The sequence below is a fragment of the Sardina pilchardus genome, chromosome 19 (assembly GCF_963854185.1).
Source record: "Sardina pilchardus chromosome 19, fSarPil1.1, whole genome shotgun sequence".
Lineage (NCBI taxonomy): Eukaryota > Metazoa > Chordata > Actinopteri > Clupeiformes > Clupeidae > Sardina > Sardina pilchardus.
Window position 1 is genome coordinate 30700982 of NC_085012.1, and position 27887 is coordinate 30728868.

General features: G+C 40.7%; 1 protein-coding gene across 1 annotated transcript in view; it reads right to left on the minus strand.

Moving 5' to 3' along the window:
• The window catches only part of sugct (succinyl-CoA:glutarate-CoA transferase), a 136499-nt gene that overhangs the window by 48024 nt on the left and 60588 nt on the right, over positions 1-27887 (minus strand). The window contains exons 4-10 of the mRNA XM_062521415.1: positions 24906-24991; positions 24700-24750; positions 24317-24437; positions 18740-18831; positions 18475-18618; positions 11389-11484; positions 4475-4546 (exon numbers count right to left, since the gene is read on the minus strand). Coding sequence (XP_062377399.1) covers positions 4475-4546; positions 11389-11484; positions 18475-18618; positions 18740-18831; positions 24317-24437; positions 24700-24750; positions 24906-24991 — 662 coding nt within the window. The remainder of the gene's footprint in view (positions 1-4474; positions 4547-11388; positions 11485-18474; positions 18619-18739; positions 18832-24316; positions 24438-24699; positions 24751-24905; positions 24992-27887) is intronic.

Consider the following 27887-nt stretch of genomic DNA (forward strand, 5'->3'; position numbering starts at 1 on the left):
AACAACTAAGCAACTGAAATGATTAAGCTAATTAAGTTCATTTTCGATCCACATGCTCGACTTTCCTGCGGCATGCCAACTGATGTGTACAGTTATCCTGCATTTCTGATTGGATATAGAGAGCCGAAGTCCCGCCCCTTCCGTTTGCCTCCATGGGACCTATCTTTGGATTTTTTTTAAATGGCAGTCAATGGAGAAAGATAAATTATTTTCTGGTCCCGATTGTCTTGTGCCTTGAATTACCCATATGATGTTTGTCAATTTTAATGAAAATTTTTCACGTAAAGACATTTGAAAAGTATGTCGTAACTAGTGAATTACAACATTGTGAAAGATCGTGTTTCCAACGACTACAAACACATCAGTCGCGTTAGTGACGTTACACCAATTCACAGCCACGGGCGCCAGCAACAGGTCTTATTTGAGCTTCCCCCTTGCCGATGAAAATATCATGAGTCAGACGATTAAACTCATCAGATAAGTTGTATTTCATTCATAGACTGTACAAACACTACTGTAGTGACTTAGCTGACAGCAAGATGTAACCGTTAACTAGCATAATAGCTAGCTAACTAGCCAGCCTCTCGTTTGCTAGTTGGTGACGTGCTTCGTTTGACACGAGAGATGTAGTCCACTGAATGGATTCGCACAAAACTTACATAACTTTTAAAGTCTAACGAAAAACAGAACTTTATTAATGTGAAAAATTATCTTTTAAATTCCCACACATCATATGTGAAATGCACGGTCCAACTCGAACGGGACCAAAAAATAATTGTTATCTCTCCATTGACTCCCGTGCATAAAAAATTGTGAAATAGGTCCCATAGACCGGAAGTGGAAGGGCGGGACTTCGGCTCTCTATTAGCAGCATGAGCTCCACTGATTGGTTCATTGACGGAGGCACTTCCGCGGAGGATCTTCCTCCCTTCGGCCATTCACTTGAATGGTATCCACGAGCCGCGGGGGTCTGGAGAGTTTATAATGGGCGCTAATGGGGGTCTTGAGGAGGAAGATCCTCCGTGCAGTAATTTTCAATTGCGATAGGGGTCGCTTTCACAAATTTGACTAATTTCAGTAACATTGCGTTTGAAAAGCAATTAGTTCTATGTTGTTTTAGTTAGGAAGTTGGTTAAATATATGTATATTTTATTATTTTAATTTCCCTGAAAAGTTTAGGGAGGATTGTCCTCCCTTTCCTCAATGGACGAGCCTGCACAAAACTTTGTTAAGCCAGCTCCATACATAACAATAGCTGCCGCGCGCTCTCCCCGGCCTCCATTTAAACTAAGGGCAAACCCATTCATTCGTGCCCAAAACGAATGGGTTGGGAGCGTCGCCTGGCTGTGTCAGCAAACTGCAATACTTGAGGGGTTAAATAGCGCACATTACTTGAATTTTAATCTGAAGAAGACCACACAGTCGAAACGTCATTCCTTTGTGCTAAATAAAATAAAATAAAATAAAAAAAGAAGGATTTCAAGTGTGCAAACCTTTTTCCATTTTTTATAATTTACTCTTGTTCTGCACCTTGACCGGGGATGTGCACAAACTTTTTATTACACTTGAATTTTAAACCAGCTCTTCTCTTACCAGTAGCCTATATCCTACAGCCATACTTTAATAATCAGATGTTATGCTCATTTTTGTAGGCTACACCTCACCTCACGCACGCACACAAATGCTGGTTTTGCACATCTACAATAATTGGCCAGGCTATATATAATAGGCCTGTATTTTGCCTTCGTTCAACTTTAGTTGTGCTCAATCTAAATTATTGTCATATTACCAAATGGCGAACCTCGAAAATTATTTAGGATATAGAGCCGTGTCCATTACGCACTACAATTATTTTTTAGGCTATTGTTTTATTTGAGTGTTTTTGTCTATACGGACAATACGGAAGAAGACTTTAACTTATATTACTTAGCCTATATATTTCTTATAACGAAACGTGAAGAAAAAATACGAGGACTGACCATCTCGTGTCGCCGTGTTTCCCGCAAACCATGGCGACAAAGAGAAATAAATATGATATATGATATTTAAGCTGATTGTTGTCAAATTTCCCAAACACAATTCGGGAGAAGCAGCGGACAGGAGCGCCACCACAAGCAAGCACTTCTAGCCCAAATTAACATGGCAACGTTGCCTATGACTAAAGTGTCTAAGTAGGCTACTAATATTACATTTGATTGGTAGCATGTTTGTAGCGCGCCAGTTTACCCATCCCCTACATCAAAACAGCTTAGAATCAATCAAAGAATCAGCTGTGTCGGCGTTAGGCTGTAGCCTAGGCGATTTTCTATAACCATTTTCATTCATTTCAACAATGGCTTATTGAAACGTCGTTTGATTAATTTCGCCAGTCATCACCTTCATTTTAATGATTAAATTAGATTAAGGAGTCGACTATTGATGGATATGCGGTCTTCATCATTAAATGGAGTTGAAATGCGGGTTGAAACTCTCTGCCACCTGGTGGTTGTTTGGGTACATTGCCTTAGCCTCGAAAAAAATCGGCTTGACAGCCTGCGGGATCTCTTCGGGAGTCCCGTGGGAGAAGGTGCATTCTCAACCCGTACCCACTGTAAGAAAGATGACTGGTCAAAATTCTGCACATGGAACTTCACTGGTTTGTTAGGAAGATGTGTAATTGTGTTCCCAACTTCCGGGTTAAAATGTTGAATTTCACGTTTTCGTATAATTCGACAGTATACAGTCTACAGTTTCATATCGTGAACTCATTTCACGGAAAAACATTCGTTTTGACTGTTAAACCCAGCGAAGATTCACATTTAGGGGCAGCCGTGGCCTACTGGTTAGGGCTTGTAAGACTGGATATTTTCCACCCGTGAATCAAGACGGGGCAGACGACCTCACAGCTGGACACTCCTTTGTGTTCAGGTGATCTGTTTGCATTTGAACTGTCCCCATTGTGTGTGGACTGCCATTTGGTCAAAGGCTCCCGGACACACCTACATTTTCCCTCTCCACACATCTCAGAAACTAATGCGGAAAACTGAAATGTATCTGTTTCATGACAAATGATAATACATCCATGTTTGGTCTTCAATTAATACTTGTAATGTGGGCAACTGCCTGATCATGGTTTCATTGCAATCTAATGTGTTTGTACATAGTTGTGGACTAAGAACTACATTATAGAGTTTTAGACGCCACACCCACTTTCAGGTAAAGAAGTCCTGCTGAGTCGGGGGTGGCTGGATGAATGAAAAAGAGAAGCTCTTGCAGTCACTCTCTCTCTTGCTTCTCTATCTCAGCTCTGGGCAAGAGGTCACTCTGACCTCTCTGCCTCCCTCTCTCTCTTCCCCATTCCTTCTCTCTCTCTCTCTCTCTCTCTCTCTCTGCCTTCTCTCTCTCTCTCTCTCTCTCTCTCTCTCTCTCTCTCTCTCTCTCTATCTTTTGATTTCTTTATGGGTTTTGTTATTTTCATTATTTGATACATCGTTTTATCTGGTGTATGTAGCATTGCAACTTGTTAAGGTTTAAGTTCAAGTTTAGGCTACTGTTTGTTTTGAGGTTAAGTTTACTTTCTCCTTTGTTCCTTTGTTTAAGGATAATTACTGATTCTTTACTTTTACATTCAAAGGCTCAAGGCCTAATAAATGGTTAATTCTCTTTGATCAGTTTGCATATCTCTAAAAGTCTAGTGTGCCATTCCATACTCTGCTATAGTTAACAAACTAGTTATTTGGTAATTTATTAGAGGTACAATATTCTTATCTTATGGAGTCAGATAAATCGTGGTTTATTCCTAATAACATTGCCATCTAACTTCTCAGATGTCTTTACAGTCAAATTCAACCTCATTGAAGCACCGGACGTAGACAGAACGCGTATAAAAGAGGGAAAATATATGATTGTATTTCTCCTGCTTACAGGCTTCTGGCTTGTAACCAGAGGGTTACCGGTTCGATCCCCGACCAGTCCACGGCTGAAGGGTCCTTGAGCAAGGCACCTAACCCCTCACTGCTCCCCGAGCACCGCTGGTTGGGCAGGCAGCTCACTGCTCTGGGTTACTGTGTGTTCACTGTGTGCTGTGTGTGTTCACTAATTCGGTTAAATTGGGTTAAATGCAGAGAACTGAATTTCCCTCACCGGATCAAAAAAGTATATATTCTATTCATTCATATTAGCAGTCATTCCCGTTGTCCACACGCCGCTTAAAAGGTGATTTCTCCTCTTCTAGGATATCATGACAGGAGAACCATGTCAACTTTGGATGCGGTTACCTTAGCGATAGTTTGTGTAATACCATTGATATACATATCATTGGAAAGCTTAGTTCATGGCTGTTCATGTGAGCACAATAACTTAATTTTGTAATTTTTACCGAAGCGACTGGTTTCTCTTTGCAGGGTCACAAATAGTAATGACATGGTCTCATCCAGGCAGTCTTAATAGAATATATTTTCCATCTGTAAAGCATAGACTGCATATGGCTGCTTACCTTGCACACTTTCACAAACTGTAGATCATTCCCAGCTGCAACAACAAGAAATCCATCACTGGTTTTGAAGCCCTGGTCACAAAAAACAATGTGCAATGCTAGTCAATAGTCAATCTCGCTGATTAACACATTAATGAGTTGGTCATTCATGTTTATTTTGAATAGAGTGAGGCTCACATCATTTTGTTTTGAGGCAAGGTGCACCACTGATTAAAGGTAGGTGGGTATCCTGTTTCCCAAGGCCAGCAGTGACAAAATGTCACAACTGGCAATAACATTTCTTTACAAGCTCAATACTGACAGAATTGGAGAAGAAAGTAGCCAAATTCCGTTTTTGAAATCTGGTGTATATCTGGTGCTTGGTATCATTGGAAACGGGACCTTTTAGGCCCAGTACTGAATCTGTGTGACAAACACAGAGGTCGCATGACTTCTTTGGATGGAGTGAATCAGCATGGCTCTATTCTTTCTCATTCTCCTTGCGACTCCCTACACTGCTGCTACGTTTCCCCAAGCTCTCCTATGGACACTTCGACCTCGTCTAACACATCTATTGATATTATAGACATTAGACAAAGGCTCCACTACACTCCTCCGATTATGGAGAGGCACACGGTCACTGTCGAGGGAGCATATGGCTAGCGCGATTAAAAAAAACACATTGCCCCGACCATAAGCTTTCGTTCTCCACACAACTAACACGTTTGATGAGGGTCTGCTAACTGTTCCACGATATGCCTACTTCTCGTTGCAAGGCATAACATAAAAACCCACCCGACACTGCCTACACCTGTTGCCTATTTGTCTGATGGCACCCTGGATCTGCCACGCGCGCCTCCAGAGTGGACTGAATCAACATGGCTTTCGTTCTCATTCTCATTGCGACTACCCACACTGCTGCTACGTTGCCCCACAGTTCTCCTATGGACACTTTGACCTCCATACCGATACCATCACGTTACCTGTCCTCGCAATTATGGAGAGGGCAAAATGGCTAGCGCGATAAAATGGCAGTGCCCCGACCAATACGTCGTTCTCTACACAAATAACACGTCTGATGAGGGTCTTCTAACTTCCCTATGAACACCTAGACCCGTGAAATATTGTTCATAACACTGACATCGGGCAAAAGATCCACGTTTGTGCTTGGTGTAGGACTTATCTCTACATTGTCCAGCTGCAGCATTGCTTGCTAGGCAGAGACGCGTGTGAATAAACAAATCCCTGTCATCTTCTGAAGGCAGATATTTCCCTTCAGAATCACTGTCAGTGAACAGAAGACCCAACACTTCATTCCTGGTAAACTTTTTTGATGTGTTTAGACGATTATCTAATGCTAATACTCGTTTACGTTCACACTACCGCTCTGATACAATGGTTCACACGCGACCTAGCTCAGCTGATATTTCGCACTGATTTTAAAGTGCCCTTGCTCGAAAAGTTTGTATAGAAGCATAACGGAATTCTGAGTCAGGGACGTAGTTTGACATGTCTGCCAACTAGTGGCAGGGAGTTTGAACGAAATTTGACACCCTATTTGACCAATTCGGCCGTTTTATCCAGTACAGCATCTTGACGACTTAAGTCTTGAGTTAATTAGCTGATTAGAGTGTGGCACTAGGTGTCTTCAATATAGAACCTTTACACAATATTCGGTACACAAGTCATCGTCTATTAAGCATTTGTTACTATTAGTTAATGGTTTGTTCATCATTAGAAATGTATTGTTCATGCATAATTTATCATCAGTTAAGCATTTGTTCACAAAGTTATGAATGGTTTGTTCATAGTAAATAAGCTCTTTCTTCCCCATACCTCACCTGTGAGGTAAACCACTACCAATCATCAGCCATCCCTGTGCCTGGCCCTCATCACACTTGAAGTCCCATCCCTAGGACTGCCCTACCATTGCCAATTGTTGTCCCTTGCCCGGATTCCTGGCCCACGCATCCTAGTGACCCAATTTTTTCCTTAAGACAATTCCTAATCCCTATGGACAATTTATTCCCTACACTGGACTATTTGAACTTTCTGACACTAAAAATGACTGACCTAGGTCAGATGGGTTGGTGACAAAGAAATTAATATATTTATCATTATGAACTTCATTTGTGTGCGTCAAAGTTATAATCCACACTTTCATATGTGTGTTCAAAGTTGCTATTCACAGTTTCACATGGGAACCTCACAGGAACGCTATGCACCTGCAGATAAGAAACTGGACATGAGCGAGAGGAGGATTTTAGGGAGGTTTCGACCAAGGTCATGCTGACTTGTTTTGCTCTCTGCTTTTCTTTAATAAAAGAGCCTCTTTGCGTCCAAGAGCTCAGAGACTGTTTCGGAGAGGTAAAGCACCTCCTCTCTATGTCTCTCCTCTTGGCGCCAGAGTATACTGAAAATTATACTACTTGTCTGTGGTTCTTGTGTCATAATATTGGGAAGATTTTCCTAACATTCTTTGGTCCTTCGAAGCCGGTTGTCAATATATCCTTTCTGGAACTGATCGTCGGAAGTTGAAGACTGCGCAGCCCGCGGACTCGGACCGCGGAAAAGCCCCGCACGGTGAATTCCGTGCTGGCCAGCCGACGGCGACCAGCTCCTAGACTGGATTGACGACTGAACAACAGAGCAGAACCATAACAGTGTGAGTATAATTTCATAGGCCTAATAGTCTTGGACTATTTTCTAGAAAAGGGAAAAGTCGCATTAAGTTGCCGTTCCCAAGGGAAAAGTCGCATTAAGTTGCCGTTCTCTTAATACAGCTGTATAAAAGATAAACTTTCCAGGGGGGTTCGAGTCCCGCTTGAGGTTTATCTAAAAAGGGGGGTTCGAGTCCCACCTTAAAAATAGGGGGTTCGAGTCCCACCTTAAAAATAGGGGGTTCGAGTCCCACCTTAAAAATAGGGGGTTAGAGTCCCGCCTGAACTATCAAATAGGGGTTCGAGTCCACTATATTGATAATAGAGGGAAAGAAGGAGTGTGACTGAGAAGTGTGTGTGTGAAGGGATTGTCTGTGAGTTAAAACGAACAACAGAGCCTGTGAGAGATAAAACACCCAGGGGAAGCCGGACTAAGGTCTAGAAGCTCGCTTCCCAGGCTTGTTGTTTGCCCTAAGAGGACGACACAGAACAATCTCTTATTTGTGCAAAATGGAGAATACTCAAGATAAAGGACAACTTTTGAAAGGCGATGCCAAATTCATAGCTAGAGTCCATCCAGGAACTGAAAATTGGCTATTACGATGGAAAGATAAATTCGAATTTGCAAACTAAAACCAAAATTATCATCATGCCATGCAGAAGTGCACCTGTATGACGATGATGATGATTACGGTAAAACTCCAAATTGGCCCCCACCGCCGCCTCCGGTGGAGGCATTTCCAATGGTAGAACTGCCCAATCCAACATTTAAGCCAGACGTGGCTGAGGGTCAAAATAATCCACGGTTAATGTATGTCTATACTGTAGGACATGGACACAGGACGACGTAAAAAAAAAAAAAGCAGTGGAGGTAATTCCATCTCATAAAGCCCAAATTGAAGAACTTTGCGACGAAATGAAAAACATAATAGCGGTGTACCACCTGAATGGTTTCGAGGTCGAAAGGATGTTCCGTTTTAAAATGGGCTCTGATTGGAGCCGTGTTAAAGACAGCTTTGTAGCCCATCAGGCTGGTACAGCGTATGCGCCTGGTTCTCTGGATTTAAATCAACAAGTCCAAAGCCTAGAGAATAAATGTAAAGACGTGTTTAAAAAACATTGCGATTACACCAAAATACACGCCACCACACAGAAAGATGATGAAGATGTCTGGGAGTTTAGAGACAGATTTGAAAAAGTTTTTAAAGCCTATAACGGCCTGAAGTCAGGGAGTGCAGAAGATAAGATAATTTATGGACAGCATTTAAAACAAGCATTACTCCAAAGTTTCAGACCAGAGATAAAAGGGTGGATAGAGAAACATTTTGTTATTTTCAAAACAGCAGAACTGCCAGATTTTATGGAACATGCTAAACATGCAGAGAAAACAGTGAAAAAGAAAAAGAAAGTAAGAGAAAAGAAAGACTCAGAGAAAGTAGGGGAAGCATTTGTGATGGCATTACAAGGCAGAAATGGGTCAGAACAGAGAGATTATGAAAATGAAGGTGATGATAGCAACAACTGTTTCAGGTGTGGGGGTCGCGGGCATTGGTCTCGTGACTGCGCCGCCAAAGATGAGAAAGAACAAAGATACGATAGTGACTAAGTGACTAAGTAAGTGGAGAAGGAGAAGTAAGTGGAGAAGGAGAAGAGCTAGAAATGTTTGAAGAATTTCTAGACTAGAGCTGATGTGTGTTTAAATGACTAAGAAAGTGAAGAAAGAAAGCCTACATATTAAACTAAATATTTTAATTAAATATTTAAATTCTGCTGAAGTTGTGTTTTTTCACCCATTCACTGTGAAAATCCCACATGCCGTCTCCCAACTGCTGTTACAAACTAACATGACATTCTTATCTCGTATGACAGTATTGTTATCACAACCGCACATTAAATATGGTGTAAACAAAGCAGCTTATGCAGTGACTAACTGCTAAATTAGAAGTTAAACTTTTGTCTGCCACATGCTCTGCACAGGTAGCCGAATTGACTGGGCTGACCAGAGCATGTGAGCTTTTTGCCAAAAAGAAAGTGACAATATACACAGACAGCCAATATGCCTTTGCTGTGTCTTACATTGCTGAAATCAATGTACAAATGGGTAGCAATTTTGAGTCATGGGCAGAGCCATGTCTCAACAGGAGGGATGTGTGAACTAGTAGACAAACACTATAACGTATAGATTTACAAACTACTCACAAAATGTTTGTTATCAGTGCATCATATGTACTGTATTGATGTAGGAGTAGTGGAGCAACTAATTAAAACACTGTGTTCAAAGGAATATGTAGACACGGATACTGCTCCCTCTCTCTCTGTTTTTCCACAGAATCCCAGAGTGAAACCAGAAGATTGGGTGTTCATCAAAGTCATAAAGAAAAAGTGCTGGTCTGACTCGCGTTGGGAAGGACCCCACCGAATCATCCTATCTACACCCACTGCAGTGAAGGTGGAGGGCCGGACCGCTGGACGCATCTCTCTCACTGTAAGGTTCCAGTCAACCGCTGAGGAGGGGAAGCCCGACTCCAAAGGGGATTAGAGGTTTAGAATCTAGTCGTCTCAACGTCGGTGAAGATTTTGGATCCTCCTAAGCTTAGTGACGATGCCTTGAGATAACAGACTTTTAGTGTGGAGGATGGTCCTTGGAGCGGCTATCACTCTCACCTTGCTGACACTTTTGTTAAGGACTGAACAAAGACTTTTTTTCTTGAAAGACAAAGGAAGCCGGAAAAAAGAGATTGATTTTGTCAGAGGATGTGCATACCTACATCACACATGTGTATCACTTAATTTCATGGTATTGTTACGCTCAAATGCTGGCTGATTTGAATAATGTGTCTGATTGCCATGTGTGTTCTCTGATGCCAATATCTGTTTATCATTCCCATTTAACAGCCGTACAATTCCTCATGGACAGAGCTTGTGTATAGGTGAAGGGAAGTCTGGCAAAGATGACTTATAATTCATCCCACATGACAATACATAAAAATGGTATTAACATGATCTGTGAACCTTGTGCAGGGACACACCCTTTGAAGTACATAAAGTGTAGTGTAACATTGACCCCTTACTGTATGCCACTGTTAAACCTAGAACAAGATTCCCACTGTGTTTTTTTTTCAGAGATGGTTCTGTGCCGGTGGGGAGTTTGCCTCTCTACAGGTGTTATCAGTGAAGTTTAGAATGTAGCCCTACATTTTGTAGAATTAAGCTTTGATTATTTGAGGACTAGCCCTCATTGCATATAGCCCATCAAAATGTTGATGTGAATTTGCTTGCTTGATTGTTGTGATAATATGGGGCTGGGAAAAACATATGTGTAGTAGAAGGTGAGTTTTTCTCCTTTTGCTTGTGTACACAAGTGCCGCTGCTATAGCAGGGTAATGGAAGAATTTTTCCTTCAACGGTTTTCTCCTCAAATTAAGATCAATCATGACTGAGGTTTTCCGGTAAGGTTTTCGCTTCCATCAAAAGGTTTGAAACTTGCTATTCGAGTTGGTAATAATTACTACACGCTTTGATTTGATTTATGGTTGAATCTACAGTATGTAGCAATGGAACAAATGATTGTGAAGTTTACTAATGATAAACAGGAGGGAAATGACAAAGAAATTAATATATTTATCATTATGAACTTCATTTGTGTGCGTCAAAGTTATAATCCACACTTTCATATGTGTGTTCAAAGTTGCTATTCACAGTTTCACATGGGAACCTCACAGGAACGCTATGCACCTGCAGATAAGAAACTGGACATGAGCGAGAGGAGGATTTTAGGGAGGTTTCGACCAAGGTCATGCTGACTTGTTTTGCTCTCTGCTTTTCTTTAATAAAAGAGCCTCTTTGCGTCCAAGAGCTCAGAGACTGTTTCGGAGAGGTAAAGCACCTCCTCTCTATGTCTCTCCTCTTGGCGCCAGAGTATACTGAAAATTATACTACTTGTCTGTGGTTCTTGTGTCATAATATTGGGAAGATTTTCCTAACAGTTGGGCCCTTGAGACATGGATCTGTTCGAGGTTTCTTCCTATAGTGTATGTATTCCCAATTCTAGGGAGTTTTTCCTCGGCCCTGTCACTCATGGGCTCTCTCTGAATGAACACTCTCACTCTGTAAAGCGCCATGAGACATGTGTAATGTTTTGGCGCTCTATAAGTGAAACTAAATTGAAATAGAAAGTTATTGTAAGCTATGGGGTTATTGCCAGTTGTCTTACTTTATATACTTTATGTACAAATATTTAATGATTTTTCCTCTATACAGATAAGCTATACATACCTGATAAGGCACAATGCTCTCATGGGCAGTACCCCAGCGCTTTGCCTCCTTCTTTGCATTGAGGTAGTTTGAAGCTATATGTGTTAGACAAGCAACCTGAGAGATAGAGACAGACAGAACAACAAAGATAATAGAGCTTTCTTGCATCAAGGTGCATCAAGTTTTGCAGTTTTACTATCTTTATAAGTGGTGTTTCAGGCTCAAAATGAAACTCTTTCCAAATATTATTATTTGTATTATTCATATACAGTCATGGCTGGGAAGTGTTGGTACCCCATGCTAAAGTTGACTAAAAAGAGGAATATAAAATCATCTTTTGGAAAATGATCTTAACACTAGAAGCGCCGTGCCGTTCTGACCCACTTATACCTAGAAGCGCCGCGCCCCGGTCATTTGACCGCTTTGACGACCTACTAGAAGCGTCGTGCTGGTGTGAACTACTTAAAGTGCGGCGAGGCGGTCAAAAGACCACTGAGTCCTTAGACTGGGAGGCTGTTACTTACACATAATGCTAGCTAGATGGCGCTTTGTGCACGAATCAAATCGTTTGGTCATAAATTCAGTTTGCACTAAGCCATGTGTCTTTCGTGTCAGACCGTGTTGTTGATAGTCTGTGGTTGTTTCATTATGACATACAGCACGTTTGAGTTATATGTTCATTTATTTGTGTTGATTTGTGTTGTTTGAGGTAAAAACTCTGGAAGAGTTCTTGAACAAACCTTAAGCAAACTTGACTTTCAACTTTTTCATAGTATTTCATTTTTTATATTTCGTTTTTACATTTTGTATGCTACTTAGAAATGTTATTTATAGGCTATTGTAAAACGGAGGCATGCGTTCTGTGATTAGGAGCCTGACCCGACGGGAGGGGAAGGATGAAAAATGTCGACCCAACACCGGTGTTGTTGGATCTCGAGATCCGTTAACACCGGCCCGCAGTTCGGGTTTGGGCAGATAATCTAAGCTCTAAAATGAATGGGTGGCTAGTTCTAATTCACTCCCCGAATTCACTTCTATTCATTTATTTATAGTGCTTTATGTTCGCACCGCCGAAAATGATCGGACCTGGAACAAAGAGCCTAACAGTCTGGTTTCAATTACACAGTAGCCAGGATTTCATGCCGCATTTTACAGGCTACCGCGGCTACTTTCTAAAACAATTTTCATTAATTTAGGGAGAAGCATCTTGTAGGGTCTAGCTACCTCGGAGGGAGGGAGGGAGATAGAGAGAGCAGCTATGCTGAGCAGGCATAGGCGTGAGAAGTAGCCTAATTAAAAATGATGAGTGAGAGATGTTCTCAGTTTTGCGAATGTGTAGGCTATGTTTGCTATGTCTGCTGAAAAAAAGCTATAGGCCTATTGTTTCTACAATTTAAGCTAACTTCTATGTGAATTCGAGATTCAGCATTGAGACACACATTTTAACGGACTGGTGATGCAGAGCTGTAGCCCACTGGTTAGGACTTCCTGCTTTCAAAATGCAATGATTTTTACATCATTGAAAGCTGGAAGTCCAACATTGAAATCCGTATTTCTCCCATCTCAAGGCAAACTGAGGGAATGATGCACGACCATTAAAAAACATGACTGGTTTTCTAAAGATACAAAGCTTAATGCTAATCAGTGAAGTGTCCCTTTAAAGGTTGGATATTTCCCCATTTTACTACTTAATGCATTAACACTAGAAGCGCCAAGCGCCGGTCATTTGACCGCTGACGCTTATTACTAGAAGCGCTGTGTAGGCTTGACCTAGATGTACCTAGAACTGCCGGGCTGCGGTCTTTTGACCACAGTGATTACAAAAAAAAAAAAATCTTTTCACTCAATTAAATTCCAGGACCCTACGTTCCCGACTTTTCCTAAATACGCGTGTTTTGTCACCTAGAATTTTTACATGATCAAAAACACACCGGTACAAGCTAGTTTAGAGCTATTTTGCGCTCACTTATGTGACAACACTATGTTGTCTCGCGTTCAGCCATGTGTGTCCAGGCTGCTATTCTCTTTTCTCACAGCAGATGTCGCAAGGGTTTCCTGTCAGGCATGAGGATAATATTTTACCATAAAACATATAGTTTATATAATGTGCAATATGTATTATATACTGTATGTGATTTATTTTAATAACTATTTTTCATTTACATGGTATAGTCTATGGAGGCGATTTACAGTGGTAAAATGCGAGTTTGTTTTGAAAACGTTGCGACGTTGTTCTATTAGGTTCTATTAGGCTACATGTGTAAAAAATATTTTCGTCGTAGCCTAGTTATGTGCGTAGGGCGCGTATGCCTACGTACATTCATAGTTGTATATCTTATCTTCTATTTGTAGGCTATCTTTTAAAGCTCAGACTAATGTATAAGCATTCTTACATATTTGCTGGACTGACTGAGTTACGTCACGTAAAACACCTATCCTACGTTGTCTAAAGTGTCAAGTGGCGCACCGTTAACACCCCTGACTGCAACGCTGGAGGCCCGGGTTCACAACTCGGCAGGAGCGAAATATAGTAGCTCATATTGACTGAATTCACTGACCGTTTTTCAACGTCGACGAACAATTATTTTTTGTTAATGGTTTTTAATAACAAAAGTATCTGAAATAAACGGATGAATCACAATACTGTTTACCATTAACAAAAAATAATTTTGCCAGCCAATCATTTTCTAATCCAAATTGAGCCGCCATCTGACAAACTTTGGCTAAGCCAGTTAGACTTTTTGCATCTAAAAATCATTACATCATAGAGACACACGCGAAAAATAAACGATAGCCTATAAACGATTCCCACTGGATACACCACATCAGTATTGTGCTTGTTGCTACGATAGGCTACACAGGACTCAGTTGCATGTTCTGTAGACATGAAGTGGCAACTAAAGCCATTATCAGCCATGAAAACTTTGGCGGCTGCAGCAGCATTTAGGTTTTGCCTGTTTTGGCATAGCCTATTGGAAACCGATCATTCCCCCTCCCCCATACACGCCTAACCAGTTCACGGAGGGGGGGGGGGGGGTGTCGTTTTGCTACGTGTGGACATGATCTTACAGACATCACTGCGGCATAGACAACTGCCTCCCCACCCCCACCCCTCTCTCTGCCCCCTGCATAGGCTGTAGCCTGGTTTGTTGTTTACATGCAACTCGTGGAAGAATGCGCAATCATGTTTCATCGCATATGCGCGTTTCAGAATGTTTCAATTCGCCAGCGTGCGTGTAGTTGTGTGAATAGAAAATAATAGAATAGAATATACTTTATTGATGCCTTGCTCAAAAGGACTTCTGTCATACACAGGTCGGGGATCAAACCAGCAATTCTTGGGCATAGGGGCTGAAGCTCTAACTGGTGGGCTACAGCTCTGCCTCCTCAAAATGTTAAAATGTGTGTCTCAATCCCGAATCACGAATTCACATAGAAGTAGCGTACATTGTAGAAACAATAGGCCTATAGCTTTTTTTTCAGCAGACATTGAAACATAGCCTACACATTCCCAAACGGATAATATCTTTCACTCATCATTTTTAATTCTCGCGCCTATGCCTGCTCAGCATAGCTGCTCTCTCTATCCCCCCCCCTCCGAGGTAGCTAGACCCTACAAGATCCCTACAAGATTTGTACACAGCCTACGTGTGTAAAAAATATTTTCAGCTGAAATTCGAAGTTTTGGCCAAAACATTCACGGCAAGCGAAACTTCAGTGGGGGCAGGGAGGTAGACTCTGTTGTTAGACTCCCCTAAAAGGAGTGTCTAAAGGTCTAAAGCTGCCAGTTACAACTGTCGTTCAAAAACAATTTACGATTAGATAGTTGTTTTTATTAAACTGCATGTGTAAAGCTTGATATTATTGGGAGGAATTATTAACGTTATTATTAGCCTTCCAAAGTACTCTTCCCTCGGAAAACATCGCAGAAGCCCGCTACTTCTCTCTCCCACGACTCCAAAACAAAACTGTTATCTGTCACAGCAATAGGCAAGTCAATTTTGAATCACAATGGTCAACGTTTCAGCACTTTTTTGGATCGTTCTGACGGTAGCCTACATTTATGACTAGGTGCAACGACTTATTATTTTCAGCCGATAACTGAATGTTATAGCCTATTCGTAGATTAACTGCACTCAAACTACCGTGTGTGACATTGATTTAATCATCTTTATAACAATCTCCAAAATATTAAAAACTAATATTCATATTTATTAAAAACAAAATATATATAAAAAAAATACTACGAAAAAGTTGAAAGTCAAGTTTGCTTAAGGTTTGTTCAAGAACTCTTCCAGAGTTTTTACCTCAAACAACACAAATAAATGAACAGATAGCCTACCTCAAACGTGCTGTATGTCATAATGAAACAACCACAGACTATCAACACGGTTTGACACAAATGAGACATGGCTTAGTGCAAACTGAATCTATGACCAAACGATTTGATTCGTGCACGAAGCGCCATCTAGCTATCATTATGTGTAAGTGACAGCGTCCCAGTCTAAGGACTCAGCGGTCATTTGACCGCCTCACCGCGCTTTAAGTAGTTCACACCAGCACGGCGCTTCTAGTAGGTCGTCAAAGCGGTCAAATGACCGGGGCGTGGAGCTTCTAGGTATAAGTGGGTCAGAACGGCCCGGCGCCTCTAGTGTTAAATCTCACTATATTCTCTGAGCTATGCTATACGGTCCCATCAGAACCTATTGATTCGACTTGTCTTCTTGCCGTCCAGCTAGGCTATTTTGCTTGGTCCCCTTGGTCTATACCCTTCACCATACTAAGAGATTGGCATGCTTTTGTGTCAGTTATAAGCTGTTAGCTAATTAGCTGGTTTCATTCTCATTGAGCTCAATGCAATTCAAACCAGCTAATTAGCTAACAGCTAATAACTGTATGCTTACTGCTTGTTATCTCTCGGATTCTGATGGTTTAACACTTGGAGGTCCAGGGCCTTTTCAGGCACTTTGAGGTAGTCAGCTATACCTTGAGATTTTAAAGTTTATCATCCAACTAAAAACATCTATGCAAAAGTGCCACATATATTCTAGAGGTCCTCCACAATAATTATATGAGAGTAAAGTGGATGTAGTGAAATCACTTTTTATTATAATTCAGTGTAAACACAACTATTCAAAAAACTATTTTCAAAGGTAAAAAAGACTTTTGAAGTTTGAACCTTGAAAACAACGGTGTTGGCTCCATATAAATTAAAATATCCATTAAAATGTTATGTAGTTTTACTACAAATTTGAAAAAAGTCAGACTAAATGGGTCACTTATACCCCTTTTCCACTGGGCATTTTCGTAACGGATACGGCACGGTACGACTCTACCCTGATTGGGAGCATTTCCACTGCGGATTGGAGGGTGGACCCGTTACTATTTTTAGTACCTACTCGTACCTGTTTCAGAGGTGGGTCTAGTCGGGACTAGTCGATACTAAAATGTCACGTGAACAGTGCTGTCCACTGGTTGGTCAGATAAATTACGTCATGCGCGCAACGAAGGTCGGGGATCTTGACCAGTACCACCAGTTTTATCTATGCACTGCTTGACTTGCTAGCTCTATGAGTTGCGATAAACGATAATAGTAACACAGGACACTCCACTCGTTCCGCTAGGACCATGCATTTAATTAGCCTACCTTTCACTGCCTTGCAATCAGTATTAAAACAGCTCTGCAAAGTTAAAACCAACTAGCGAAATTCTAATCGCAATTAGCATGCCATTTGAACTGCAGTTATAACTAGCTGGACGCAGTTTGTTGCACAGATGGTCGATCGTTTTAACGTTTTAACGTCGTTTTAACGTGCGGTGTCCTAACATGGTCGCCTAGTGTAATTGTCAGTGCATGGATTTGTTAAGAAAATAACTTAATATCAGACAATGCTGCTGCCAGTTACTGTCTGGTTACTAGCGAGCTAGCTAGCCTCCTAGCTAAGGTAACATTTTAAACGGAGAAGTGTAATGTCTTTGAAGTGACAATTATCTGAATAACATTAGTGGCGTTAGTTAAAGTGGGTAGTTTATACTCAAGTGAACTTGCAACAGTATATTCAGTTCAAGCGAAGTCCCTCAACTGTTAGTGACCTGGTAGCACATTGCTGTATTGCCATAGTATGCCATTCACTTGTTAGCTTTTTAAGCTAGCGTTCGTGAGCTAGTTCTAGCCAGCTCGTTCACAGACTAATTAAATTATTCATTCCGTGTCCTATATAATGATTCATTGGTATCATGGATGATTTTAGACAGTAACATTGTAATCACAATTGTGTTTGTATGCTGTTACTGCTTATCAAGAGAGAAAGTTTCCACCGTTGTGTTCACTTTTTACTGACCGCGGCTTGACAACTTCTAGTGGCCTGAAACCGACGTCACGTCAGTGGGAACCCCGCCGACTCCACCCACTTCCAGGTCACGGTTTAGGTGGAAAAGCAAATAGTACTGGTACCGTGCCGTGCCGTGCCGTGTAGAGCCGCGCTGTACCGTACCGTGTAGTCGGCCGAGTCGGACTAGTTTGGCAGTGGAAAAGAGACATTAGTGAGTGTCTCTTTCAAATGCAAATCAAGTTGAATGGGCCTGCTGCAGGTGAGAGGACTGAAATCCTAGGATTTTCTTTTATTGTTTTTATAAAGTGCCATTGGTACATTCTCTTTTAAAACATATATATTTGGAAACTAGTTGATTAAAGATTTCTAATGGTGTCACTTGTTTCTAGGACAAAAACTAGCAGGGATTGAGATGTGTTTGGAACAGTTTTTCAAATCCCAGGGGGTATTTAGACTCCAGAGGGTTAAAGCACGTACAGTATATACTTGTCTTTTTGCTTTAAATAAGTTGCGATTGTGATTGAAATAAATAAAAGAAACATATACCATGGCTACCGAGTTATTGGCCTTGTGCCATGTATCTGTTTCCAGTTTCATTTGTATCTCTCTATCTAAAAAATAAAACAGGGAATAAAGCAAGAAAATTGGATACATTTTTACAAGATGAGAGTGTATAGCTGAGGTACATGGAAACTGTACTACTATAGAACACACTATTATGCAATGAAGAGCTGCAACTAAAAATGTACAGTAGTAAAATCCCAATATATTTTACCTGAGAGGAAAGCAGGTTACAGTCAATGTGTAAGCCTTTGCCTGTCATCTGCCTTTGTAGTAAAGCAGCCAGTATTGCACCATGTGCGTAGAGGCCTGTGGCAAGGTCAGTCATCGCCACCCCTGGCCGCACAGGGTCACCATGCTACAAGAAGCAGTATTCAGCTGTAGTTAGTGAGCTGGCCCCTAATTTCACTAAAATCGTACAAAATTGACGTATTACGCAGTCACTTTAGATGCAACTTTAGATGCAGATGTAACCTCACCTCTGGCCCTGTGATATGCATCATGCCAGATATAGCAGATGCAATGGAATCATAGCCTGGCTTGTGTGACTGAGGCCCAGTCTGTCCATACCCTAAAAATACAACATTCACAATGACAAGAATATATTGCTGTACAATAAGGATGCACATTTCAACATACATTACTTGTGATTATTATTACTGTTGAAAATATAACTGAAAAAATCCCATACACTGTCTGTTTCACTTGCAATATTAATTTAATTATTAACCCTGACCTGGGGTGCGTTTCTATAAAGCTTCGTATGCTAACTTGCGTCGCAACCTTGGGAGTTCGCTCCGTCGTTCTTGGATTTGGTGTTTCTAGAAAAGGTAGTTCAAACTCTCAAGGATATTATGCATCCAGTTCCCTTGGCCATTGGAATCAAAATAGCCCCACATCATCACATACCCATCACCATAGCTAGAGATTGGCATGGTGCTTTTTCCAGTAGGCCTATTAGCCTGTTTGATGGTCATTGAGCTCAATGAAAATCAAACAGGCTAATATGACATATAAAATCGACATATAGCAAAATCGACATATAGCCCTATTCTATTCTTCCCCCCTCTGTTGGATTGATATTCGGCCGACCAGAGCCAGCCCGTCAGCTAAAGGGGCCAGCGCGAGAAGAAGCTAGGTTGAGAAACTTCCATCTCGGGTCCGTGAAAAAAACAGCCAGTTCTGGGGTGTTGGTGTTTTAGCAGACTCAACCTCGCTAACTTTAAGACATTTGGATAACACAGAGATAAAGTTACTCACGTAGGCTACTGGCTGTATGGTATCGATCACATTCTTCACATCGTTCTCCATGCACTTGTTCCATTAAGTCCAACAGGCTTTTAAAAAACACTGTACAGGGTCCGGGTGGAAGAGCTAGCCATAGTCCCAGGCAGGCACACAACGATTTCATGCTAACTAATCTGACGAATAGTGTTGGATTAATCCATAATCGATTAGAGTGGCACCTGAAATGCATTCATGTTTTTAAAGCTTTATTTGCTATGAAAATATGATGATGAGGACTCCAATGAATTCTTTCTCAAACGTTGAGACTGCATCTTAAACACCACAATGTTCCCGGGGGAGAATTGTTTTATATTAACACGTAGTCCAAGTTAGCCTATGTTACTGTGCTGTTCACTCAGCCTATCCCACAATTCCCAGTCCCAATTTAAAACAAAATAAACCAAAATCCATCGTAATTCTGAACCGAGGACTTTTAATGGCATACGATGCAATAAAAACAGCCAGTTTTGAACAGTGTGTTAGGCTAGCGCCTGCTCTGCTTATGTTTTGATCTGACTAATCGTTTATTATAGGAAAAGACACCGTAGACAAGAAAGTATTAGACCTAACCGCATTTAAATACTTAGCTGACACAAATTCATATTAACGAGCCGTATTCGTCGCAGTTCAGCAAGCAGCTAATGGTAAGTGAATTAACATGCGTGTAGTATAATGTCATTGCCTTAGTCATCAGAGACGTTCGCTCTCCCAGGTTACAGATAGGCTGTCGCCGCAGACGGCGAGTGTACAGCAGAGCCATGCCTGGATGTCACGATAATTCTACATATTTTTTCCCCCTTTACACTTTGTTGCTGGGAGGTTAGGGGAACGTTAATGCAACCAAATATAGTAAAGTTCCCTAAAGGGTAGGAGAACGTTCTGCTAACCAAAATAAACAACCAGAAAAAAACGTTGTATTTTCGTCAAGAAAACTTTCCTGGGGAACCTTGTGGCAACTTTCGCAACTTTCAGGCAACGTTTTCCTAACCAGGAAAAAAACGTTCTAAAAACGTTCTCCTAACCAGAAATTGTTAGCTGGGTTCTTAATTCTCGTAATGAGGTTCTTTTGGAAAAGTAAATGTAAATTAGTATTTAGTTACTTCATGTAATGTCGTTGTGGATTTGATATTTTGTCTTATTCAACAAGCAACTTATCGTAGCGACACAATTATCGCCCCTTTTTTTCCTGAAAATTCTAAAACAACGATGTTGATAAATGAACCTTACATTTTTCAGTGGTCAAAGGTGTGTAGATTTGAACAAAATTTGGTTTGGTTCTTACCGGGGCTTTTACCTCCATAAACATCTGCTTTTGTTTACCACGCTCAGAATGTAGTGCTGGCATGGTAGTTCGCACTCACACTGTACATCATAAGACTTCGTCACAAATCAAAATTCCACTAGAGCTCCAAGCGGTTTTGTACACAGCCTTGACACTGTTTACAATCACAGCTCTTTGAGTCACGGTAAGATGGTTTTTTTGGTACATAGCTAATTTAAGCAGCTTGCACACTGCCCAAACAAGTGCCAACAAACACCAACATTCTAAAGTTGCCAGTTGTTGGCATTTGTCTGTTGGTAGTCTTTAGAATGTTCATAAAACCAACTATCAGTCCACACTGCCCAGACACTAGCAGACAAGACTGACCTTTGTCACCTACCTTTTACAAGGATACAAGGATGTTTATTTGTCACATGCCTATGATTACTAATGTAAAGAATGAAATTGTCAGTTCCTTCGCCTATTGTGCATAGTAGGTAGGCCTACTAGGTAGGGGCAGGATAAGTGCAAAAAGCATTAAGTGCATGGGGGGAAGAGTTGGGGAGACCAGGGCTGGTGTGTGAGATGTGTGTAGGGGTGTGTTTGTGAGTCTGTGTGTGAGATACACGTATGGCATGGGTGCTTGCATTTTTATACAAATCCTCTGTCTTAGTATAGAAATTAAAATGAAGTGACAAAACACATAAACGTAAGAGGGCGATAACACGAGATGGGCGTCAGTTGGTTTTGTTTTAGTTTTGGCTGTGTCACAACCTTTGAGTGTGTGTCGTTCCGATATCAGTGCTAACGTTATTCGACATTACTGTACAGAATATGTAGGGCTAGTTCAAGATAACGCTAGCATGGTCTTCTATCTCCATACGAAGAGTCAGAGATCATCAGGGGCCTCATGTACAAAGCTTGGGTACGCACAAAAATGCTGCGTACGCTAACTCTTACGCTCACGTCCGGATGTACAAACACTGACTTGAACGTGAGAATGTGCGGTCCTCCACGCAAGCTTCATGTCTGGCGTACGCACATTTCCAGTGTGTATCGCCAGTTGGCGACACATAGAGGCAATGCAGCGCAACAACATTAGTTGATTGCGAATCAAGGCCTTTATTTGCACAGCATATTGTGAAATGTAAGCTATTAAAAATAGCACTTCAAAGCAGGCATATGTTTCTAGATAATTGGCCATGCAACATGCGTTAAAAGTACCAAACTGCAACAGCCTATATCTGCAATTAAAACTCTTTATCAGAGGATATCAAGAATTAGGTATCCTAATGTGAAACGTATAGAGATAGTGCCTATATTTAGTTCCATACATGATTATTCACTTGCTTATCAAACATTTCAGATTTCGAAGAGCTTTCCTTCCTCGAAATCTGCGATGAATGGGGTCGGCTTCACGCATATGTCCATGTCTACAACATTTTCCGGGTGTTTTCACATATTTCCGACAGTTTTCAGTAAAACAAGTAAAATACAAATGGGACAAGATGATCCGCGTGAATAGCTTAGTGCGAATTGTAGCAATTTCCCTGACTGACTGCATAGGCTACTTTGACTTTCCTCGAGTAAGCATTCACATTATTGTTGTCACACTTGTGCAAAATATAGGAATATGATCCAGAAATCGTCGTGGCAAAGCCTGGATAAACTTCTACTATGGGTGCGCGATGCGTGTTCTTACTCGGACACGAGTGATTTAATGACCTTTTAATTATTGCAGTTATTTTGTAATGCTTGAAATGCCCACCAAACCGCGTTATGTGAACCTTCACTTGCAGACTGACCAATGAATCTGCCACGGTCTCTGACCCTTGTAGCCACTGCCACGCTCTGCCTCTACACTTTTTTGTTTGTTATTAATTACAGATGATTATTATACGGCTCTCTAGAATGTTGAGGGAGCTCCCATTCACTTTGAATGGGCCTCTCCAACGTTCTACCGGTGAATAATATATATAATCACCGGTGAAAGTATATAATGACCGCTGTCAATGGCAACGAGTTTTGTGCTTCTAATTCACGTCTTTCATATCAATCCGCAACAAAGCCGTTCGCTGGTTGCAATGGAATTTCATTGAAAGTAAAACCAAAGATTCTAGAGCACCTAACAACAACTGTCAACTGTGGCGAACTATTTATTTTGCTAGAAGTTAGCGGCGGAAGCCACCAAACGGTAGCCAAGTCATTGCTAAAGACACATTGAGTTAAGTTTCATTTCTCGTTTTGGCAAGCAGCCGTATAATAAGCGGGATAATGTATAGAACGCCGGTCATTATCGGAAAATAATACCCTTCAGGACGAAGCAAAACCCCTCCGCTGCGCGTCGGGGTTCTGTTCATCCTGTCGGGAATTATTTTCCGATAATGACCGGCGTTCTATACATTATCCCTTACTAAAGACGTAGGCTACTGTGTCTTTACCATGTTGTCTGATAAGAGCACTTCTACCTCGCAATCGCTGGTAATAAACTTTTAAAACTTTTTTGATTTGATTATATAAATTATTACATTTTATAGCAGGTTCAAGAACGGATGGATCCACAAATGATTCTTTACTCTTATTAATATTGTGGGATAAGCCATTTTGCCTTCGCGGAGGTCTGAGTTTTCGAGTGACCTTCTAGTTAGCATATTAAAATTAGTGTGATTGAGGGAGGAGAGAGGGTGGAGTATAATGCTCGTGCATGTGCGCTTAATTTCACGTTATTTGGGATGTACAAAGGAAAGCTGCGTGGATTGCTGCGTACGCATGGTTTCATACATCTGAATTTTTTTGTGCGTACGCTTCTTTCCAGATTTTCGCGTACGCAATGTTTTAGTAAGAATTCCACGCAAGTCTTTGTACATGAGGCCCTAGGTGATTCAACGGTAGAGGTTTCCCGAACAAACGCGAAAGGCAGAGTTAGAATAGCAGGTAAGTCCCTCCTTGGCTAGTTTATTCTAAAGATGGAGGCCAAAACATAGCTATCGCCATAGAGCTGTATCACGCGTATGTATTCTGAATGACAGATATGCTTACGAGAATACTTTGATTTGTTGACGGAAATAATTACACATGAAATCATAATCATATCATAGTCATATCAAATGTGCAAGAACACAAACAAAACTGATTTAATCAAATTCTTCTATCCAACCATAATTCTGACTGTACCTTTAAAGGGACACTTCACCGATTAGCATTAAGCTTTGTATGTTTAGAAAACTAGTCATGTTTTTGAATGGTCATGCATCATTCCCTCAGTTTGCCTTGAGATGGGAGAAATACGGATTTCAATGTTGGACTTCCTGCTTTCAATGATGTAAAAATCATCATTTTACATCATTGAAAGCAGGAAGTCCTATTCATGGGTTTCATTGAAATCCGTATTTCTCCCATCTCAAGGCAAACTGAGGGAATGATGCTAATCGATGAAGTGTCCCTTTAAGGCTAATTTAATCTAATACTGATTACTCTCAATGTTGCGAGTTGTATAAGACAACTTTACCTGATATTGAACAGTAGATCAGTCTGGGTGCCACTGTTGCTAAATCCTGATAGCCAAGACCCATCTCATTCAATTTTCTGGGCAGGTAGTTCTCCACAAGGACATCACATACCTCTGCCAACTTTGAAATCACAACAAAAAAGAGAGCACTGCTCCAGTCATACATAAGTTATGATGTATAAGACAATAGACAATGTTCAAAATATTTACTCATTCACAAGTGCACTGAATCTGCCATTTTTTTGTAGTCAAAAATCCAAATGAAAATTGTGTTCACTATATAGTGCCCAACAAAATCGTTGTGTGATATGTGTCAAAATGTTTCATACAGTATGTATCATAATGCTTTTACAGTTATTAGAAAATGAAAGGTTTTATTGTACCTCTTTTATGATCCTGGCTCCTCTAGGATCTTTGAGATTGACAGCAATACTCTGTTTAGAAAAAATGACAATTTACATTTTGATTACTAAGATATGTTATGACGTTTAGCCATCAATATGCTTGTGACAGAAAATATTGTTCTGTATTGTCCTGCCATTTTAAAGTGTATCTAATTAATACCAACACAGTAATAGAAAGTATGTACCTTTTTATTTCTGTTGACACTAATGAAATATGCACTCTCCTTTCCAACAAATGGAGGTCCCCAAGCTCTGGTATCATCCCCTGTGCCTATCACAACAAGCAAACAACCATCTTCTAGTTAAGAGAGAAAGGGCAAGGTCACAGTGAGGAATTTTACCTCGAAATCTTTTATTTCCCCTTCAAGACACCAAGAAACTCTAGGCCAAACAGATCCAAATATATGGGGACGCCGTGGAGAGAGACAACAAGGGAGAAATGTAGGACCCGTGGAAACCATTTCCCTTGCAACCAACCTCCACACTCGGAGTTATCATGACCACTATCCTTGTCCGGGCAACTTTTCAGGTGATTTAGCCCAACCCTCATTCCAGACAGGCTGTCTATGGAGGGCAAGTGCAGGCTGATAAATGGCATCCTGGCAGATTCCCAGACGAAGCCAGACGAAGCAAGACAAATCTTGACACATGAATTTCTGCAGCTGCATGAATTGTTGATTAGAGAATACTGCTTTGAACCAGTCCAGGCACTACAAAGCAGACATGTGCCACGTGACTTGGACTCGTCATGATTTTAACGACTTGAGACTGAACTTGAGAAAATTTGTCATGATGTGAGACTCGACTTGGACTTGAATACTATAAAGTGCGTAAGTGTGATGTCACATGTCACATTCCGTAAATTTCTGTTCTAAACAAACCAAATTCTCAATGTGAAATCCTATGCCAGATGGTTGTTTTACAGAAAAAGCCACGTTTTTGCGCAAATTAATTTACAAGTTCACATCGGTTGACATTAGCTAACTTCATGTAATCAAAGATTAGCCCAGCTTGCCGTTACATTGTAAACTTTATTTTTCATGCTAGCGTGAACGTCTCCCCCAGAAGCATACATAAATGCCTCGACATGGTAGTGATTTTAACCGCTTAAAATGTATTTATTTTCATTTTGAAAGAAACAACACGGTGAGGCAATAGAAAATGCCACTTGCAGGTCAGTTGTTTCGAACAGGAAATCGCGTTACCGGGACAACGTGACACTTTCACTTACGCACTCTATTCACACAACACTTGAGGAGACACAGAGGAACCAATGGAACAGTCTAACAAGGGGGCTAATAGCCTTTTATTTATTTTATTTTTTTTTTATTTAAATTTTTTCAAACATGCATTGCCCAGGGGCTAAACATACAGAAACATTCCACATGTATACACAGGGAACCATTGAAAACCAAGGGTTAATCATCATGCGAAATATATCACACGTAGACATACAGTAACATAACATAGGACATCACTCACATACACAAAAGGACATTACACACGGGAAAAGGGGAGGGGGGGGGGGGTCGTTTATGTATGAGTGTTTGTGTATGTGCTGCGAAATGTTATATGTGGTGTAATTTATATTCCCTATACCATGCTGTCAGAGCACCTTGTCTACATATCTCAGATAGTCTGTATTCCACTTTTCCATTTTACCATTTGTAACAGATATAAGCCTCTCCATTTCAAATAGTTCTTTTATCGTTTTATACCACAAAATTAGTTCAGGTGTTTTAGGTTGCTTCCATAACCTTGTTATCTGCTTCAGTGCAGTTAGGCGCAATATATTAAAAACCTTTTGCTCTTTTGCTTTTATCTTATCCTGAATATTAATACCCAACCAATTTTTCAAAGTGAGATGTCCTTTAATATCCAGTATATATTTAGTAGCTTTCTCTACCTCTAGCCAGAACATTTTTATTATTGGACAGGTTAAAAATATATGTGCGTGGTTAGCATTTACCTCTCCACATCCTCTCCAGCAACCAGAGCCTGTTGTAGGGGACATTTTCCCACTTATGTTTGGGGTTTAGAAAAGTCTCTGATTTATTTTCCAAGCGAATTCTCTCCAGTATTTTGAATGTGTGCTTTTAAAGCTGTCCTTCATAGAGTCTCAGTGATATTTATGGATAACTCATTTTCCCATTTCTCTTTTGCATTGTTTTTTTTTTTTTATCATTGTTAGGTTTTGCACTATTTTGTATATGTTTGAAAGTTTTATCTTACCTTTATCTCGATTTTCTATCAGATATTGATATTGTACTAGTTCATTTCTAGTGTTTTCTTCTTTTAGATTTTCCTTTTTGCACAGTTGTCTCCAATTCATAACTCTATTACCTATGCAAAAGGGGTGTAGATATTGTTTTTCTCTCTTTCTTTAAAAATGGTAATGTTCCTATTGATCCTCTTGTTATATCATTTTCTATATTGATCCACTTTTTTTCTATATCTCATTTCATCCACCTCATAATTATTGGGGGCCAAGCAGCGAAGCTGCGAAGACACCCATTGTGTTTGTTAGTTTTCTTATTATGATTCTTTCTTCCGCCATGGGAGTCAATAGACCTCTGAAGTTCGCCTACAAAAAGGATCCAAAGCTGCCATCTTTGTCCATATAAGGAGATCCGGGAGTTAATTGAAGCTAACTGCCTATGGCAAGTTGCATTGTAAGTTAGCTTTGGGGCAGCAAAGATCAAAGTGTGCCGTCTTCACCTGCCGAAGATCACAGTATCCACAAGAAGGCAGTGGACAAAACTGTGTAGTGAAAAACGTCTGCATTTCAAATGTCATCATCCCCGCGAGTGTTTAACAGGTGCGATTATTGAAAATCCCCATGTTATTTTCCCATAGAAAAAATCTCAAGATACCGGATCTCCTTATTTGGGCAAAGATGGTGGCTTTTTTGTAGGCGAACTTCAGAGGTCTATGGCAGCCCATAGAACCGACTGGTGAAAAGTTGTGAAATTTGGCACACCGATTCGGGACAGTCTCCTGATTCATTTGACCAAGTTTCATGTTGGCAGTTTAAGCGCTCTAGCGCCACCAATAGGCCAAAGTTGGACGTGTGTTCACGCACGTAACTCTTGACCCGTTGGTCCGATTTTCAAAATTCAGGTATGGTTGGAATCCTTGGACCTGCCTTACTTCAACACACCCTATGA